The 20,520-nt window shown below is 33.5% G+C and overlaps 2 protein-coding genes across 3 annotated transcripts; both read right to left on the bottom strand.

Annotated features, from left to right (window-relative positions):
- Nucleotides 1-517: 517 nt before the first annotated feature.
- Nucleotides 518-12,236, bottom strand: LOC130621838 (uncharacterized). Of its 2 annotated transcripts, none has more exons than XM_057437190.1 (2): nt 11,651-12,236; nt 518-3,324 (listed from the first exon to the last, which is right to left on the bottom strand). In XM_057437190.1, the coding sequence occupies exons 1-2, from the start codon at nt 11,663-11,665 to the stop codon at nt 1,675-1,677; spliced, it is 1,665 nt and encodes a 554-aa protein (XP_057293173.1). In that variant the 5' UTR covers nt 11,666-12,236; the 3' UTR covers nt 518-1,674. The 2 variants fall into 2 exon arrangements, with proteins under 2 accessions (XP_057293173.1, XP_057293174.1); XM_057437191.1 differs by lacking the exon at nt 11,651-12,236 and adding an exon at nt 10,312-10,601.
- A 153-nt stretch (nt 12,237-12,389) lies between these two features.
- Nucleotides 12,390-19,895, bottom strand: LOC130621202 (fibrillin-1-like). Its single transcript, XM_057436518.1, has 7 exons — nt 19,753-19,895; nt 19,519-19,675; nt 14,719-14,785; nt 14,169-14,282; nt 13,641-13,763; nt 13,159-13,245; nt 12,390-12,965 (listed from the first exon to the last, which is right to left on the bottom strand). The coding sequence occupies exons 1-7, from the start codon at nt 19,893-19,895 to the stop codon at nt 12,859-12,861; spliced, it is 798 nt and encodes a 265-aa protein (XP_057292501.1). The 3' UTR covers nt 12,390-12,858.
- Between the last annotated feature and the right edge of the window lie 625 nt (nt 19,896-20,520).

The following is a 20,520-nucleotide window of genomic DNA, read 5'->3' as shown; positions in this document are numbered from 1 at the left end:
TCCTCTGCTTAAATACATCTTTGAGAATAAATAAACGTTTTCATTTAACTGTATTTTCTGCGCATTTAAAGAGCAAAAAGCTTACGAGTTTTAATCTTAGTGCATGCACACTAGGACAAAATCTCTAATTTTAGCAATAAAATAACGAAAAAATAACTCTGAAATAATAAATAACAATAAAATAACTCATTTAGGCCCTTTGACACTGTCTTCAGAGTGAAGGATATATATTCTCTATATGAATTATTCTCATTCTTCTATGTAGTATTAATTAGGACACCAGAAAGACACCAGAAAAGAGTGGACCTGCTGCCACTCCTTTCTGGTATCGTGGAGATGTTCCGTTCCTGTGTACACAATATAAGGGGTAGAAATACAGCATATCTCGCTATAGCTGTGACGTTTTAACGCACGCGATTAGAGAGATTGTTAAAATTTATCAGAAGCTAAAAAAAATCACCCATGATGGAGAACGCTTCCGCTGGGTTGTATATGTTCGAGATAATAAACAACAGTCTTGTGGGTGAGGTAGAATTTAAATAATATATTCATTCTTGCAGAATTTTGTTCATTATAGCTATAAGAGAAGTTACGCTATTAAATTACACAAGTGTTCATAAATAGAAATGATAACGCTAAAAAGCGTTTAAGTTGAATCTTCTGTCTTGTCATAAGTATAATTTTCAACTAAATGCAAGTATTCACAATAAAAATAATAGCACGTTTTTTTATATAAATACTGTTCATAACATAACTCTTTTCGGTATATACAATAAAATTTACAACACATATATTACGTAATATATACAATAAGAAATCCTGTAGACGTCAAATGTCAAACACAAAACGAACGCAGGGAAAACGTACATGCACATGCGCAGAGTTAGTAAAGATGGTAGCTTTCCGTGAATTTTGAAACTTGCAAAAAATATCGCATGGTCTTTGGTATTAAAACGAAGCTTTAGATAAGTTTTACTAAAAATTGATCAAGAAAATTCCATTTGTGACTTTAATGCCAACAGCACCTCTGCTATTTTCATATTCCTATCAATGACATCTAGAGCATTCAAAAGAATGAATATACAAGGACCTTACAGACGACAGTTAATTTACTATCCAATTTCAGTATGACAACACTCCGAAAAACTAAAATTCTCACACGTTTTCTAAACAAGACTTTTCTTATTTTGTTCCTGCAAATACTGCGTTTTGTATTTAACAACAAACAGAATCTATATCAAAGTTTTTTGGCGCAAAAAAAAAACAAGATGGTTTCATATGAAAAAAATCCTTATTGTTTTCTAAGATATACGTTTTGAAAGTTTAAGCGAACTTATGACATCATAAGTTTTAAAAATTGAAAAACAATTGCTGGCATGTATAATGATGATAACTAAATATAAATGTTAAAAATATCAAACTGGAGAGGTGAAAACATATTTTCATCAACATATGTCTTGATAAACCTAAAAAGCATCTCGTTTATATGAAATACGAGATGTTATGTATAATTCGCATAACTAAAACATTCAGGATTCCTTTTTTCAGGATTCATTTTTTGCAGGAGGTAAGCTTTAACAATGAGTAAATTTATCTAGAAATCTAGTGGCATCAACTCGATTTTTGTTATTTTACCACTCATTCAGTTAAAAGTAGAGACTATATGAAAACCATTTATACAAGAGTACTGTTCTGGGGAATAAGAGTGTCCCTGAAGGAAGACCTTTCTACAGGTAAGGTCACCAAACGAATGTCCTCGCGTTGTATCCTTCTTAACCTTGGTAAATTCTTCGTCCTCCTCAGAACATAATAAAGCAAGGTTGAGAAAAAAATAAAGAGAACTGAAAACACACACATCAACACAGTCTCCACCACAACTTGCGAGTTTTCTGTTTTCCTGTTGTTTTGACTAAAATAGTTGCTTATGAGGTCGCTACGTGCACCAAGTCGACAGCCATACAGGTTGCAGGCAGATACCACTACGTAGTAGGAACTCGAACGTAATAAAGGCATCAATATAGTGGAGTGGTTCGATTGTAAAATAATCTTTTTTCGCCCATCCACCGTGGAGGAGAGTTGTACTTGATAATAATAACTCAAACTGTTCCAACACTCTGCAGGTAATGGCTGAACCCTAATTAAAGCACGATAGTGCGTTTGGTTCAATTCCATATGCGTTAGATTATAAAAATTAGAACTGGTGCACGGCAGCAATCCAGTGGATGTGGTGATACACAGTGGTGGAGTGTAAGTGGAAGCGTAATCAAAATAAGCATGATACTGTATACACACTTGATACGTCGTGTTTGAATATAAACCTGGTATGGTAACATTACACACCAAACTTGCCATGCATTCTTCATGTACCTTCATCACTGTTTCAGCATTATTGTTTATTTCGCTGTATCTTACTTTGTAGTGTAAATGAGACAAGGTGGAGAGACAATCGACTGGTTTGCGGAATGACACAGTAATGCTGTTTGTAGATGGTTTAATCACTTGTAATGATAAAGACTTCGCATCAGCAAAGGCAAGTAAACTGTGAAACTTCGGGCTGGTCACGTCCATATTCACACCGTATCTGTTTGTGCCGTATATAAAGGCTAAGATTTTTACATTGCACTTGGATTCGCTGGGGCACATTCTCAAAAACTTACAAAGAACTTCGTATTTTTCGTTTTTGTTGAAAACATTGCATTTCAATTCCGTACTATTTCTACAACGTTCACTCGAAGCTTCCAGCGATAAAAAATATTCCGCAGACGTTAAGTCCTCCCGACACAACGGCTCGAGATTACTGGATAAAAACAGTTCGTCTTTTATGTACTTAAACTTTATATAGCTGGGTTTTGGTGGGTTCTTTCCGACGGTTATATCTGTTAATCCATGATAAAGTAGTGTGTTCGCTTTCCGCAGTTCATATTTAAAGGAAAGAAAAGCACGAAGACAGCTCTTGTGCGATTGGACATGAACTTCAACCTGTTCAGTGGGAGCATGTCTCAACCGCAATGATAGACAATTATCCAGAGACTTGCATCCAACGAGGGATGAGTTAAACAAAGGAATCATTGAAACATGGTAGTCCGTAGTCGGTACCGTCAAATTATCATACAACAGTTGACAATAAAACACGGCGTCAAACTTGGATGAAACTTGCACGTTAGAAGCAGAATCTGTTCTAGCAAACGAAAGCTTTCTGGGACAATAAACACTTGCAGGTTTCTTACTCGTGGTGATAATAAGATTAACTGCAGGGTAACTTGCAGACGATGATGTAAACGATAGGAATAGCAGAACAACTTTTACAGGATCCATGGTACAGTACTATGATAGAAAAAACAAGACAAATATATACAAAACAATGCCAATCATTGTATTCCTATAACTAGATATCAATGTCAATTCACTGTAGCAGATTTTCAAAATAAAGAAAATATATAATTGGAACTACTTCAAATTTTAAAGAAGCTTAATGCTACTAACAATCACAAAATGATGAGTATGAGAACACAAATAATAATTTTAATGCATGGCAAGGCTCAGCCATTTTGTTTTCGTAAAATAAAGATTCCTTTGTTAAGAAATGTGGTTACTCAGCAAAATCTAACGATTTTCAGTATAAAATATAGTGCGTGCGTGGCCTTGTGGTTATGGAGTTTGCTTCGTAATCACGAGGTCCGTGGTTCGGTCCACAGCGCGGGCATGTTTAGCAAGTCCCTTTACCACAGCTACGGGTCAACCCTTACCATGTAATGGAAATTGGGTAGGTATTGCCGGTGTATACTTAATGTATACATTAAGAACATAGGACCCACATTGATAAAAGTGTTTCCAACACTGAAGTGGCTATCTTGTATAAATATTCGGAATAGTAATATTTTTAAGAGCTGCTGCTAAAATAGAAAACCATACTACTTTTTAAAACGATTGCATTGTTTTTTTTTTTTTTTTTTTTGTAAAATTAAACACAGAAATTGATTGTGAGATAAAATAACAGGAAGCTATAATGTTCCAAACAGACTACTGACTCTTTGGTTAAATATAGTACAGAGATTGTACCATTTAGAGATGACATCAGGATAGAAATGTCAAATTTAGACACTTTTGTACTGTTTTACAGACTGCGTAAAATTCGGTAAAGCAGCAAGAAAATTCAACATTTTTGTCATCATCACATTGCAAAAAAGCAAAAAAGCAAAAATTTTTTATTTATAAATCCGCCTGGTTTGCTTACATTTTCAGGGATGCTGCGTATGCTTGTTCTTAAAAAGCTAAATTTGTCAAAATACCAAAAAAACCATGCTGTGGTACATAATTTTGATAAAAAAAGTAACATCGTTAGTAACTTATCATTTCTTTGGTTATCCTTGTGTTTTTAATCTCCTTATCCTATTTAAAGCACTCTTTAATGGTATGTTTATTAAAAAAAAATTTCAAGACACAAATTTATCAGAGTATTTGAACAATATACTGATAAATTTTTAACAAACGAAAATTATTAAAATGTCAGAATGATACCCATTTTCAATTAGATATAAATGTCCTGTATTTTGTAAAGAGCATTAAAATCATATCAAGTCTTATTTAATAATACCTTAAAACAATTTTAGGGGTAATAAAATGATAAAATCTTAAGAATTTACACAACCAAACTCTACTTTATATAGCCCTTTTTATGTTTTCTTAGACTGTTATGTTAGACTCATTGAGTATTGAGTGCACAGATGGTTACTACCACATATGGTTGACAATGTTTACTATGTATGTTTACCATACTATGTTTACTATGTATGAATGAATTGGATAGGATTTGATAACAAAATTACTAGAAGTGGAGTATTTACAAAGAAAAATATCCTGATTCAGATTTGTTAAGAAATTATTGCTCTACATGGGATATATTTTCAGTACAGTTCCAGTTAACTATATTTTCCTATAAAATAAATACAAAAAAATAGTTATGTCTCTTTTTGTTTTGAGGTCACAAGCTGATAAAACCTAACAATTTTGTAGCTTTGAAGTGTTATGTTTTTTCAATTTCGTGTCCTGGAAATAAAAAAAAATATGCAAAATTGCTCAAAAAGTTCCTAAAAACATCATATTCAAAGCAAAATACATAACTCATAAAAATAAGGAGTTTAGAGCATTTTTTATCAATTTCAAAATTCTGGGCATGTTATTTTTTTATCAATTTATTGTTCCTGAAACAAACGAGAATAAGAATGTTAATATTTGCTGTTATGAAACAGGGATTTCATATCCAAGAACTTCTGACTATAATCCTAAGTCTAAAATCAAATTGATTTTTTACTTATTCTTTATAAACATTTCTGATAAACTTAAAACAATGGATACCAATGTCCAAAAATCATCAAAATATGGTCTGATTTTATGAACTTGTCCAAATACAAATTTTAATAAAATATATGTTCACATTGGTCTTCTATTTCTCTGATTGCAGAACTAATTATAATCATCCATCATCTATGCAAACAGTTTTAGAAATATAAGAACAGTAAACGTGTGATTGTTTTCTTGAAATTCAAAAAAAAAAAAAAATAAACAAATCCACTTGACCTGTCACAGACTACATACACATCAAATAAGCATATTATATATTATAGGAAATATACACCTACATATCTACCCTTCTTCTTGTGGCAGACATTCTAAAGAATCAATTCGGTTCTAAAGAATCAATTCGGTTAAAAAGAACCAATTCCAGAGCCTTTCCCTGAAAAATCTATAAATTGCATAAATTTTTAGATTTAATATGAATAGTAGGAGTCATTTACAAGTTCCCTTTTGACAAAGCAATTGCCACATATCTTAATGGTTCTGTGACTTTGTTTCATACCTAACATTATAATGCCATCCATAAGAAACGAAAAATTAGTAAAAAAGTCATGAAGCCAGTTGTTGTTTATTCAGGATGAGCCATTCGGAAGCTTAGCTTACAAGTTCTAAACAGTACGGGACCTCTGTGAGGGTGAGTCTCAGCCAATTGGGAAAATCGGTCATGTTACGACATCACAGATAATTAATCTCACTCACCAGATTGGGAGAATAGGGAATAACAACCTAGATCAAGTGGGCAAGCTTTATTGAAAATTTGTCACATTAAGCAGCTGAAAGTTTCAAGATAAAGTAGACTCTTTGAAGATTTTGTGCCTGTTATGATTGGAAAAATATCTGAGAGATTCAACACGTTTCTAAAGGATGATTCTTTTAAACCATTTAACTTATTCAATGTTTTAGTGTAGGAGTCATGTTTAGAACTTTGAAGAAATTGAGCAACAAGACATCAGGAACATCAAAATTTCACAAAAACGTTTCTGTTTAAAACAATATATTCAACATATTGAATATATAAAGACACAGTGTGAAAAATATATTTTATCTTCTTTATATACATTGTGAAATAAACTTTCCCTCAGTATTGTTTATAGCCGGATTTGGATTCTTATTTTGTATTCTTATGTATTGTCTTTCTTTTTTCTTTAGGTAAAAAGAATTATCAAGCAGTTATTTATTAGCCTGTGTGAGCAAATGTTGCAGCTGTGGTGCAGGTTCTGAGTTATCATCATTTATATCATAACAGTCCGTTATTTCTGTAAATCATGTTACTGATGATGCCGAGTTTATCTGTTGTCGAACGAAGTAACTTTCTTAAATTTCCATTGGTTAAAGAAGGCAGGTTAAGACTACTCTAAAAACTACTCAGGATTTTCATTTTCAAAGAAGATTCCATTTAGATTTGTTTAGAGTTTATTTTTGTTTTATTTTAATAGGTTTTTCTACTTTAAAATGCAATCTTTGGGAGCACTATAATACAAATGTCTCCCTCAAATACTTCTTCACCACCAACCCAAATACAGAGCCTACAAGACGCTATTAAAGAAGACAGTGAACACAGTGATGACAGTGAACATACGATGACAGTAATGAGTACTCATCACCTGAAGAAGTTTAGTCTCTTTTAAGGAAGACATAGTCTATTAGTTTTAAGATAAAGGAGTTGTAACTATAACATACAGTTACCTTGTAGGAGGGCAAGGTATAAGCTTTTTGGATTGTTATTAGTGATGTATATAGAGGAGTTGGCATATCGTCATAGAGAAGTGGGTAAAAAATTATATGGATGTTATGCGTGTTAATAGTCTTATTATAGTGATAAAGTTTTTGATAGGTTAATAAAATTGTCACTTTTATGTCAGTTTATGCTCCACAGTGTGGACACAATGAGGAAGATAAAGATAAGTTTTTTGATGGGTTAATAGTAGTCACATCAAGGTTTGGAGACAGTGAACTTGTCAGGGTGGGCGGCAACTTTAATGGTCATGTTGTGAAGTCATCTGAAGGTTATATAGGTGGCATGGAAACTGTGGATTTGGGAGCAATTAGAAAGTCAGACAAGGTGGTGAAGAAGTGAAAGTTATATCGGGAAAGGGTGTGTTTCCCAGCAAAAGTTGCTGGTTTGTGATATTATCGTGAAGAGTGTTAAAGAAGCCAAGAAAAAGTACAAGCCCCGTCTTAAAGTCTGGAAGCTAAAGGAAGAGATTGTAGCAAAACAATTCAGTGCAAAACTCAATGTGATAGTAAAAATGTTCAAAGTACTTTAACTATTTTAAAGAAGTGTCTTCTAGAAGCTTCTGATGATACCTGTGGCTGGACAGAAGGACCATCTAGAAATAGACAGTCAAGGTGGTGGAATAATGAGGTTTAATGAGGTGTATAAAGGAAAAGAGGAAATTTTGGAAGGTGGAAGTAAAAATATTTGCTTAGAAGCAAATGTTGTGCCATACATCACTGTATAAGGCAAAATCAGAAGTAGAGAGAAACAGATTGCAAGTGTTTTTCCAAAAGATTTTTCAGCAAATGCGTTAAAAAAACTGTACAACCTGCGCAAATAATTTTGTATGGAGTTGACTGTAAAACAAGTGTGCGTAAAGTGTGTAAATTATTAAATGAACATATTTTGGGCATAAATCATGTTACGAACGAGTGTTTCATCTCTTATTCCGACCTTGTCCCCTGTGGCCCCTGAGCCGTTATTACTTAGGTTTTGTTCTGCAAAGTGTCTCTAAGATTATTTTCGCATGTTTTTTGAAAGGTAAGACAGTTTTATTGATTAAGTGGCACAAAGCACAAACCTTACTGCACGGAAAAATATGCACAGTTTTTCCAAATACATGCACTGTTTTTAAAAATATTTAAATAAAAATGCTGGGCTCGTGTTTTGACATTTGCTGGATAACAAGTGGCGCTGTGTTGTTGGTTTTAAAGATGGTTCATTGTCATCATTTAGAATCATTTTTTCCAGTCCTCTGAAGCCTAAAAAACACAGAAATACGGAAAAATGATAAAGTGCGCAGCTTTTGGCACACTTGACTATAATTCCTGTTTTTCAGCTTTATCTTGCCTTTTGTTTCATTTCTGACTCCTACCCTTTGTTGGTGAATTTATTCCTGTTTGATTTTTGTTCCAAAAAAAGTCAGACAGACTGTCAGGACGTTACAGTGATAAAGCCGGACAGATGCTTATGTAAAGTAAAAAACATAAATCCTGGGTCCATGGTTGTATTGCATATGCAGTGGCTGAAAGATTCCTGTGACTGAAACATGACCTCACTTCTGTAAAATCAAAATAGTAAATGCAGCAATTGGAAGACCTCATCACATAGCGATAAACTTAAACACTAAAGTAGTAAATTATGCAAATGTAAAAGTGATACAAGAAAAAAAAAAGCCAAATGTATGGACTGTTTTATGCGCACGATCAACCTTTTAACCTGCATAAAAAGTGATGTGCACATTTGTGTAATGCAGTACTTCCTCACGTAAGGGCAAGTTCAGGTAACTTTTAAAATTAAATTGGCGGTTGTTCTTTGAAACCACCAGCACCGTCCTGAATTCACCAGGAGCATTCCTGGAATGCAATTTCTTGTACAATGCCATGCGGACAGTTAAAGCGAAAGGAGTTAAAAAGAATTATATAAGTTATTTATCAAGTATATACATCGTATCAAAAAACGCTTTTTTTAAGAACTTTGCTACCACATAGCAGGCCATTTCTTGAAAAAAACTATGCCAGAGCTACAAAAAGCACCCGCTAAAAAAATTAGGAGTGCTATGGTGTGCGAAAAATCGCACTCGTAAGCAAAATTTACAAGTGCGATGTTAATATTTGCAAGTATGATTCACACTTAACTATTTTTTGTTTACCGCAACGTTTTATGTTATTTAAGCTGTATAGAAATGAATTTGAAACACTGTTGAACACGATGATGTGTTGGCAGATTCGCTATATGTTTTTGGCATTAAATATATTTCTAGACATTCTTGATTTCTCTTTCCCCTTTTAAAAAGATTTTTTAAACTTTATTCAACATGTTTTTTCTTTGGTATTACATCACAAAACCATTCGTCCGAAAGCTGTATTGAGGTACAGGACACCTAACCTCTCCCATGTTCTGGTTATATTTAACTTGCATGGGTGGGCACTCTTCTCGCAGTATTCTGTGACGATGAAGGTCGGATTGACTTGTGGCATGGTTCCAAATGGTCTTCCATCTTTCGTTCGAGTCTCAGTGTAATGCACTAGCCGAGCATAAGAGTGTCGGCATGAAGGAAAGGGGCTGACTTTAATGTTCTCTATACTTTTTAAACAAATCAATCACAAAGAAATGAATGTTATGTAATCAGCATAATAGCCTTTTTCGTCGCTCTATAATATTTTAGAAAAAGAAAAAATTCACGAGTGCAATAAAAAGCACTCGTAAATCTTTTTACGAGTGAGCGTGCAATCACACTCGTCTCAAGGAATGGCCTGCATAGAAGATTTATTTAAATAGTTTTTTTTATAGTTTTTTTGAATCATCTGTGCTGAACTTTTAGTGTTTTTACCGTGAATCCTTGAGTGTTTTTTGGCAACCTGTATTTTCGGGCGTATACTTAATTTTAAGATCCTGTTCATGTGCCACGCGACCATAGAAACAAAAGAATGTACTATTTTGACAAGCAAAATCTAGTAGCCAGCTAGAAATCAATTGCACCCTACAACAGACAAAAAAGTATTTATATAGACAATTTTCTTTGTAACGCATGTTGTCTATAATTCCCTGACCTCTTATGCAAATTGACAGGTGGTAAGCCGTGGACCAGTCCATTCTAAACTTTTTTTTCAGGTAGAGGCATCATTTAATCTTAGAATATAGCTTGCATGTAGTTTAGATTTAGATCATATATCAGTGAAAAGATGCTAGTAGACACAGTACAAAAGTTTTTAACCATAATTTCACCTTCACCTTACCTAAGGTTGGCATTGTGTTGCCTGTAGATTTTCCCACACATGCGCAAGAATCCTGTAAAAACGTAAACATTGAAACTCATCTATATGTTTTAAAATTAGTAAATCCGCGTGAAGTAAGGAGATTTATCTTAGACCAAGAGTTCCCAATTATATTCCGAAAATTCCTAAAAATTACTTATAGCCAGGCTAAAGCTAGCTAGCTATATAACAAATTTCCTCTATTATTCATGTTTATGAATGATATACATAGCACAAACATAAATAGGTAAATACGATGGCTTTAGTTTATCTTTTTTAATACACACATCTTTTATAAGAATACCAAAATTTTAAGCAGGCTAGTCGTTATTCTTAATTCTTCGTTCTAAACAAAATACGTATTGTTTTAATTTAAAATCTCAGCCTGATATTCTTATAAAGTACATTCATTATAAAAAAAAGCATGTAGTTTTCTTGGTGGACACTACCATGATTTTGAGGACTCTGGGCAGCCATTTATTTTGCCATTTATTGCGTCTTGATAAAAAAATTGCCTACTCTGCTACTGATCTGAATTGATTTGTAATATTATTTTAATCGTTTCTAATCATGCATATGCACCAGGACCTGTTACAATGTAAAGCTGTTGGTAAATTGAGCATGTGTTAGCAAAGTATATGTCTTGTTATTTGTGTTAGTTGTGAAGAGAAAGTTTCCGACCACATACAGGAAAGTGCAGAAGAGAAGCATCAAAATACAGAAAAGAAGTTTGAAAATGCTGAAGAGATCTGTTTGGGCAGTTCGGGAGTTGAGTCAAAAAGGGAAACCACTACCCATCTGGGAAACGGTTTCTCATTTGGGAAACCGTTACCCTAAACAGGCCAGAAATACGGCAATGGTTTCCCATTAAGGAAACCACCAAAATAAAAAGGAATCTGTTCACGAGCTGATTAAGAAGTGCACTACAAATTTTTAACCAATAGAAAGAGAATACTTTCCCGCAAATTTTCACCAAAGGAAAAAAAAATTATTATAGCCTCTTTCTGCAATTCCGTAAAATGGTTCTGAGAATGGGTAATGGTTTCCCAAAAGAGAAACCCAAGTTAAAATCAAAAAAATTAGTTTAGGAAACAGTTTCCTATATGGGAAACCATTTCCCTATATGACATGGGAATTTCCCTATAAAAAATGGGAAACCGTTTCCCTTTTAGTGTCATCTCCCGAACTGTTGTATAGAACTGTTGGGGCCTTCGTGTGTAGCTTAGCTATAGCTAGCTTTATTGTTTCTCTGTCCTTTGCTTTAAGGTCAACTTCTTAATATCATATCTCAATATATATAAAGGAAACAAACAAAAATTACCTCGCTACAGCACATGTAGAGAGGAAGCAAACCTCTGATTCAATTCACCAGATATATGTATATATACTACTTTTTTTGGCGTAAAGATATTTGCCGCGGCTGTTCCGCGAAGTAGGATTCATATGTGGTGTAGCGTGGCATTGAGGTCAAATATTCTCCTTGTGGATTGTTACATGACGGATTAACAGCAATAGTTTAAACACTGTCCTGCCCCCAAGACTACGGGGCCTACAAATCTACATATAAACAGTCACCAGGAAATATTTCATTAGCACAACGCTACTCGCTTCTTCTTACCCTTGCACAGTTAGTAGTTTCATAAGAACTCCATCTACAAGAGACAAAAAGACACATTAAATTCATTGTTTACCGTAATTAATATGCTGAACCAATTTGTCGTTTAGGCGCCTCAAAAGAACGTGTGTCTGAATGTTTGCAACTGTCATGTGATAGTGAAATATATTACATTATATACAACATTAAAACGTTCTTACTGCCAGGTCCTACGATACAGGGAGGTAAGAAATAAATGCTTATAAATAAATTATATGTTAAAGAATGTCTAAAAATTGCCCACGTAAGGGATCCCCCCTCCCCCAGGTCCCCCCCTCCAAGACTTTCCCTCCCACCATCTAAAAAATCGTATTGTAGCTCCCATAATTTACTAGTCTAGTAAACTACACTTAACATTTTTCCCTTTTTGATATTCTTGCTAAGAAGTGAAAAAAAAGTCACGTTTATATTGTATTTATAATTGCTAAATTATTTCATGAATTGCATATTATAACTTTCTTTTTGTACATAAGGTTTATGCATAAAAATAATGTTTTATTACAATTATATCTCTTTCCAAATCGACTTTTTATAAAAGTTCTTATTTCTCCTTCTTCTAAATAAATAATCATAGGGTGAAAAAAAATTCTACCTCTATGATATAATGTTATACCGTATTTATGTTTCCAACTCATGAAATTAATTTGTAACGGATTTGTCGTTTTTACTGCAATGCTCACAAAACGCCATTCCACCATAGAGATGATTTAACGACCTGTTTTTCTTTCTTGCATTCCCTTCTTGCAAAAAAAGAACGATTAAGTAGCACATCGCAATTTAAAACCAACCTTGAGAAGAAAGGTCTCCCTGATTCAAACCAACTTTAACTCATGATCGAATAAACTATTGGATTTATCTCTATCTAGAATTCTATGTTATGTCCCATAGTCACCAAAACTCTCTTTACAAGATCTGTAGTGTGTACCATTGGCGTCGATGTATATATCTTCATAAAGATCTTTTTCGTATAGTTTGACAACACCTAGGAAAGCAGTAATACAAAATTTCTCAGTCATTAGTTCATTCATTCATTCATTCGTTCATTCATTGATTCATTCATTCATTCATTCGTTCATTCATTCATCCATTCATTCATTCATTTATTCATTCATTAATTCACTTAATTATGATGTATTCTAATTTCTAACGTTTCAAACAACAAAGTTGTATTTCACCTGTACTGGTAGATATGCAAGACAATCCAATATAACCAACAGTGATATTATGATAGTATTCTCCACTAAGCTCACTACCCTCGACATCTAAGATAAAATTTCGATTGACATTACTTGCATACACATCTCCAGGTATACCTGGAATCTTATTGTTTTATATAATAAAACAGTAAGATTATAAGTCTCTAGATGTTACGTATATGTGATTGTCGTTTCGAACATATATGTTTCAGCTCAATAAGGGCAATCTTCAATCTCGTTTCCAGGAGTTGTTAAGCTTTATTTGGACGGCCTGAACAAGGCTGTTCACACTCTCAAATATAAAACTCTCAAATATAAAACTCCTGGGAACGAGATTGGAAAATCTTAACGCTTAACAACGGTATTCTTTGTAAGTCAACGTAAATTTGGGACTGGGACTATCCTTATTGTGCAATAGGTAGTAATTACGTACGTAACATCATCAATAATAAGAAAAATACCAAAGCAATCCTTCCCATTGCCAACATAACCCTCATTGCAAAGACAATAATATGAACCAGGCGTGTTGTAACAGGTAGCGTTACCATGGCACCGGTGCAGGCTACCAATACATTCATTTAAGTCTGAAAGAAAAAAATACACTTGTAAGTTATATACTTTCACACTTCACTTTAGTGGAAATGTTTCCTCTATTCGTCATTACACTAAACTCTAAATAAGATTTTGGAAACTATAGAACAACTTTTAATGGCTCAACCTTTTAAAATTTCGCGTAAGATAAAAATGGAATAATCAAAAATTGGAAATGAGTGTAACGTCGTCCCCACATTTATTCTCTTTGACAATAACAGACAGCGAAAAGAGAAAAACGCCCTGGGGACAAGATTGCGTAAAGTCCTCATGTTATTCATTAACGGAAAGATTTCTTCCGTAATAGAATGTCCTTTAATGATTATGCAAATTGTGAATAGCATCGAATGCATTTTTCAGTAAGAAAAAGTTTGAAACAATATGAGAACATGTAATACCTGAACATTCTGTTCTATTTCTAGTGAAACCATCTCGACAATTATATTTGCCATCGTAAAAGACAGGATTTAAATTTTCAAAATCAATAACATTCGAGTTGCACTTCACCACACCTTAAGAAAAACATTTGTAGATTTTATACATAAAACTCCTCATTCTAAAACCTTGAAACTCACCAAATTAACTTAATGAGTTCAACATACAGACTTTAAAGTGGCTAGAGATATTGAGATCACGTTTGAAGGCGGATATACAGTCTTAAGAATAATACTTTTTGGTTCTTGATCCTTTGGAAATCGACATGTTGAGCCTTAATTATTCTTAAAGTGATTCTTAAACATTTCTTTAAGAAATGAAGAAAAAAAATGGTACTAAGCGAAAATCAGGTAGTTTAAAATTCGGAAATTGAGTTTTGATTCCTATACATATATACTATATATACACACTTTTGTATGTATTACAAACTTCCTTTCCAACCTATGTAAATGAATAATCAAATTATTTAAATTTCGCCAAAAATGTACCTTCGCAATAAACTTATATTCTTACCAGATAAAGATAATGCTACCACAACGCCGCACCAAGCAATGTTTACAACAAACATCATTCGTGTGTCCTGAAAAAAAAATAAGTAATCTTGTTTCCTAAAAGACTTTAAATCGGTTTTTTTTTAATTCCTAAAGTTTTATTTTTAAAGTAAAAATACAAAAAATTGTTCGTAATAGCATTATTTGAAACATCAAGGAGTTTACTAAAGGCATATACCCGGATGTACCAGTTAAAACACACTTTGCTCTGTTACGTAATCAAGAAAATAAAAGGGCAGAAACAGCGGGAAAATATCACACATCGTTAGTTAGTTTTGCAGACCCACCCATCCACCTTCAGTGACAATCTGCGCATATAATAATAATATATTATTTATTATACTAGAACTTGTCTTTTAAATTTTACCGTATTCCGACTGCATACTACCTAGTCTAATTTGCTACACTTGTATCGCACATACGAACGTTTAAGAGTTAGTAAATCAAGTTATTTTTGATTAAATGCAATAAATTAGAAAATAATAGCGAATACGAAGTGTAGTTACAATGTTGTTTTGAAATTCAATATGATAAAAGGATAAATATAATGAGGTGAATTTAATGTCTAATGAGAGAAAAAACAATCAACTGTAAAATATTCATTCTTTAGAAAACATCAAAAGAAATCTTTGAAAGTATTTTATTTAAGTATTTTATAAAAGTAAATGAAAGTATTTTATTTATAGTTATTTTATTTAAAGTATTTTATTTATATTTAAGCTCCCTTGAGAAGAACAAAGAGAAATTAGAAGGCGGTGTAAAAAGTAAATGTAAGGTCATAAATGTAAATTTTAAAACAATGAGCTGTTACTAGTACTAACAGTTTTTAAAAAAGATTCACATAATAAGGTTCTTCTTTTATCAGGTCTAAACTTTTAAGTTCTGCTAATTGATATATAAATCTTTTTCCTGATATTTCGGCACTTCATGGACTCCGAGCGACGTGGATTGTTCGGCACTTCTGACATGCTATTATAATATACGATTAGCGCATTCCAAACGCTGCTTACCAAACCTCCTTGTACGTGTACGCAAAAGATGCGCTTTCGTAGCCGAGGTATTTGCGAGTTAATGCTTCGTGCCAACTTTGAAAAATAGGTCAAATATTTCTTTAGTGCCAATACCTGGATGTCCTCTACGAATAACTTAAAGCCGGTTATTTCCCCCCCTGATATCTGTTTCTTGATTTGTAGGTGCCTATATATATTTTTTTCCATTAGTATGTTTACTTTTGCTTTTGGGAGAAACAGCAAGTTTTTGGTAACTTTTTTACATATTAATAACTTCGTCCCAAGGGCTCTTTTACACCTATGATATTCCTGATGCCAGATGCCAAAATTTAAGTGCGTAAACCAATCACTACATCTATACAACCTCGTTCCTAGAGTATTTTTTTGCTTCGATATCAAAAAGCAGAAAACTGCTCTGGAAACGAGGTTGCATACCTATCATGTTGCCAACTTTATAATGACGCATTTTTATATCCTAATATAAGCGGGAAATAAAAGAATTTCAATCTAGATTATTATTATCTTTCAACTTTTAATCTTGATATAGGTCAGCATGACGGGGTCGTTACAACTTTCCGAATTTGTATAAAAATAATTATGACACTCCCAAGTAATAAACAAATGAGTCTAATGCAGCCAGATCTAAAATTTATTCTAGCGTCTGTGCTTCTCACCACCCAAAGAATAAGAACAGGGCCGAGGTAGCTTAAGGAGGCAGGAGACGAGCAACCACCCCAGTAAAAGAAGATTTTGTCATTAATGGTTTATGGGACAAAAATGTGCAGATGATGCGTTTTTAAGCCAGTGTAGTTTAAATCTCAAAAAAAATTCCTGGCACGTCACCTTAAATAATTGTGGGCCTAAGCAATGATGACCTAATATCAACTGCTCTTATCTCTCTATCCATTCAAAAAAGACTCAAGTTGTTGCTATAAGTCGACTATTGACATCATCTTTCTTATCAAAAATTCTTATCAAAATTTCTTTATCAAAAAAGAAAAAAAATGTCTTATTCTTTTTTGTATGATTGTATATCTCTACTTTTTTATTTCTCTTTGCCCTTCTCCATTTTTCTTCTATAGACTTCTTTTATAGATTTTTTTAATTTATTATCTTGTTCAAAATGATAGTCGAAGCACTACCTTGTGCAAAGAAATTATAAAATAGCAAAAACCGGGGAAATTTACGACAGGCAGTGTGCTTTGTTCGATTGATACCCTCGCGGTAGAACGTTCGCTCTTAGCGCGTGAAAGGTTTTTTATTTAAACCCCGGTCAAGCCTTGCAAGAAGCTATAATAAAGTGTTAATCTTTCCTTTTGCTTGGCGTTTAGCACAAGAATAGGAATGATATCTTAGACAGTTGTCTACTTGATCGATTGCTGCTTGCATGGCTTTCTTAGCCCAAATAAAAGCTTCAAATGCGCTAGAACTCCGCATGGTCCTCGTTGATAGCAGTACCAATAAGAATTGAAGAAGCCATCCTGGTTGATAATAAAAAATAGCCATAAGTAAATTAGTGTTACAAAGATAAAGATATTTCGACCCCATTTCACTGTTCTTTGTTTTATAATGACAGGTTGTGAAAATACCGCTATTCAGGGCCGGTGCTAAGGTAACTAATTTTTCTAATCTACCATTTTGCTTTATAATAAATCCAATGAAAAATTGAAGTGTGTTAAGAAGTGTGTTAAGAAGTGTGTTAAGACAGCATTTAACGCAACCTCATCCCCAGGGCATCTTGTATCCTTTCTGGCAACGGGTCGCGCCGTTCTGGTTATAGAAAAGAAAAAACAGCGCTGGGAACGAGGTTGCATTTAACAATTGAGTTACTGGCTAATGTCTTTAATCATTGGCAGATTCTTATCATTAGTATAGATCCTTCGCAAACTGTTCAAATCTTTTGTCAAACCTCAACCTCGTTCCCAGGGCAATTTTTCGCTTTTCAAAATTCGAGACGACAGGAAGATGTCGGATATCAATAAAGCGTCAAACAGCCCTGGGAATGAGGTTGATTAAACCCAGGTAGATCTTAACTTATATTTTAGTTGCTGTGGTCACATAAAGGTGTGTTTTGTAGAATTCTTATCCGCAATCTGTTTAAATGGAAATGTTTTTTTTTATGTAATCGCATTATAAGATTATAAATCTGCACAAAGCAAAACAAATTAATTAATAACGTCTGAAGACAAAAGTAGACAAAAGGCATTTCAAAAGCATATACCGCGAAATTATCCGGCACAATATGCGTCCACCTCAAAATAAAACGTCCAAAAAAAGACACACAACTCTTTCAAAATATTATAGGTGAAATAAATTAGTATTTGGCATAAAGCAACTATATATTGCAAGAAAATTCACTAATGTGCATATCGTGCTAATATTTTCTTTTGGGTATTGATAATTTTGCGTTTCTTTAAAAAAGAACGAACTCTAAATAGGCCTTTATTGCAAAACGTTTTATTAAATTATAAAGGTAGAGTTGCAGCAAAGATAAAAAACAGCAGTGTGTTTAATTAACCAATTAACCACGAAAGAAGAATGGCGAATATAAATGCAGTAACTACGTCAATGACATACCTGGCAATGACAATAACAACAACACCAAATAATAAGTTGTAGAATTTGAAATGTTACGTAATTACATTTTTTTTATATTTTTTAAGAAAGTTAGGCTTCTTGCGAACACATGCATGTACATGTATCTCCACCTTTCATCTGTAAAATAATGCGCGCCATTAACATTTTTGTGTGTAATTTACACGGAGGTAAACTTGCGCATGGCGAAATTTCATCAGACCGTGTAGATTATGTTTTTAAAAACAGCAAACGAACTTCAAAGTCAATTTCGTCCCTAAGTCTATTTACTTCTCGAAGGCGTCTTGTTTGCAGATAAATGTACTGGGGTCGAGTTTATTTAGAATCTGATGGCTTGTACCTTTTTAACGGTCGTTTTCAAGAGGTTTAAACCTGTTTGAGTACTTGTCTTTAATTAATTTTTCATAAAGAACACTGCTGCCATGAGGATCTGGAGTGTAAAATTTGGTAAAGTCCTGAAATCGCAAATTACAGGATTCCGTTCATGCATTTTTCGCATGGGTATGACAGACAACACGGACAAGAAATGCACAGTAAACGAAAAAGTTCGCCGTATATACAGACTGTCACTTTGATCTTTATGTCTATAAATTTGTTACTAAAAACTTTAACCATTACAGGGCGGTTCTTGAAATATCCTTGCAAAACCGGACGAAAACAATCTCACAGTTTGACAGCCATAACTCGCGATGACTAGGTTGTCATGAAAAGTGCTCCTGTGTTCCTGAAAGGGGATGAATTGGGCTACTAAACGATACCAAACAGAAACCATCTTGTCCTCAGCCACCAAATGCAGATCAAATTTTGAGAAGTTGATTATTTGTTAACAAAAAAGCGGATCAATGTACGTCCGATGATGCCTTACAATACCTCATTTCAAATATAATTTGTTGCTTGTGTCATGTTTAATATCATTTGTACTGACGTTTCTTACACATTCTGTACCCCCATGGTGAATTTTAGTACAGTTGTTTATAAAAACAATTCGTGTATAAGAGAAAAACCTTCTGTAGTAATTTAAGATTTTGTCTTTTCCAAAAAGCACTATAAACACATAAGAAAACATAAAAACTTATTTGAGCACTATCTACAAATAGCTAATAAATGAAATAGAACTAACAAAGAAGTCACATAAAGACAACAAAATCTTTACTTACAATATTGTAACCTCCCTGTTTTCTACGTTTCCTCTTTTGAGCAAATTTTCCTTTGCCTTGAACGCATGTGAATCTGTGTGCTGAAAGGCTATTGTCACGTTTATAAACGGATTTAATATCGAAGCAACCGCTGTTTTTTGATAATATTACACAAAAGCTGATTTAATTTTAAATAAAGGCAATTAGTACCACTTTTAGTTTAGTCCAGTATCTGTAATGAGATGAGGCAATGACAAAGATATCCTTAGTATGATATCGATAGGACATGGTGAGATATGAATGATCTGTAATTCTGCATCATCAGGCAAGCTAACTATAGTTAATTGCCAGTTATTCAAACCAATTTCAAAATTTTTAATTAAATTTTTTATGTTCATAGTTAAAGTTAATAGTTATAGCGTGGGCGGTTTAATTCAAAACAAATGTGTAACTCCCACGTTGTTAAAACCTGCTTCAGATAAGAACTTTATCCCTCAATCATTATAAAAAGCTAGTTTTTCGATGACTAAAAGGAATAGGTCTCTGTCAGGAAACCCGCTTTTTAAAAGCCGAATTGTTCCGACCCAGGACTAATTCTAATAATCTCACAGTCTCAGTTTGTAAGAAGAAGAAAAAAAAGATTCTGGTGACAAGGGAGTCAGCGTTAGCATTACTGATTGTGTTCTGATTGGTTAAAGATTTAGGAGCGAGTTAGTTTGTTATTTAAATTAAAAGTGCGAATTGTTTTATGAAGTTTTACAGATGCCGTGGTAACACTATATCTCCGTCACGAGATAGTGTTCCGATCATGTAAAGACGACACAAAATGGTATGGAAGAAATTAGCCTTCTAATACTTTGAGAGAAAAATCGTTTAAAGATAAGGTAAAAAATTAAAATGCAAACAGCAAACAAATTTTAAACTATTTGAGGCCAGAGTCTACGAGTGTAAAATCAGAATATTTTGTTTCGTTGCCGTTGTGGCTAAAGTTTAAATCAGGATATATTTATATTCAATGCAAAA

Source organism: Hydractinia symbiolongicarpus, chromosome 12, assembly GCF_029227915.1.
Source record: "Hydractinia symbiolongicarpus strain clone_291-10 chromosome 12, HSymV2.1, whole genome shotgun sequence".
Lineage (NCBI taxonomy): Eukaryota > Metazoa > Cnidaria > Hydrozoa > Anthoathecata > Hydractiniidae > Hydractinia > Hydractinia symbiolongicarpus.
The sequence above is the reverse complement of the archived record's forward strand: the minus strand, read 5'-3'. Positions and strand labels throughout refer to the sequence as shown.

Bases quoted from the DNA above. Each gene is read 5' to 3' on its own strand.
- LOC130621202 (XM_057436518.1), bottom strand. From the start codon at position 19,895: ATGAACATAAAAAATTTAATTAAAAATTTTGAAATTGGTTTGAATAAC. The intron at 13,764-14,168 runs GTATTACATGTT...TTTTTCTTTCAG, and splicing joins AAATAGAACAGAATGTTCAG to ACTTAAATGAATGTATTGGT. The intron at 12,966-13,158 runs GTGAAATACAAC...CTGCTTTCCTAG, and splicing joins TTGCATATCTACCAGTACAG to GTGTTGTCAAACTATACGAA.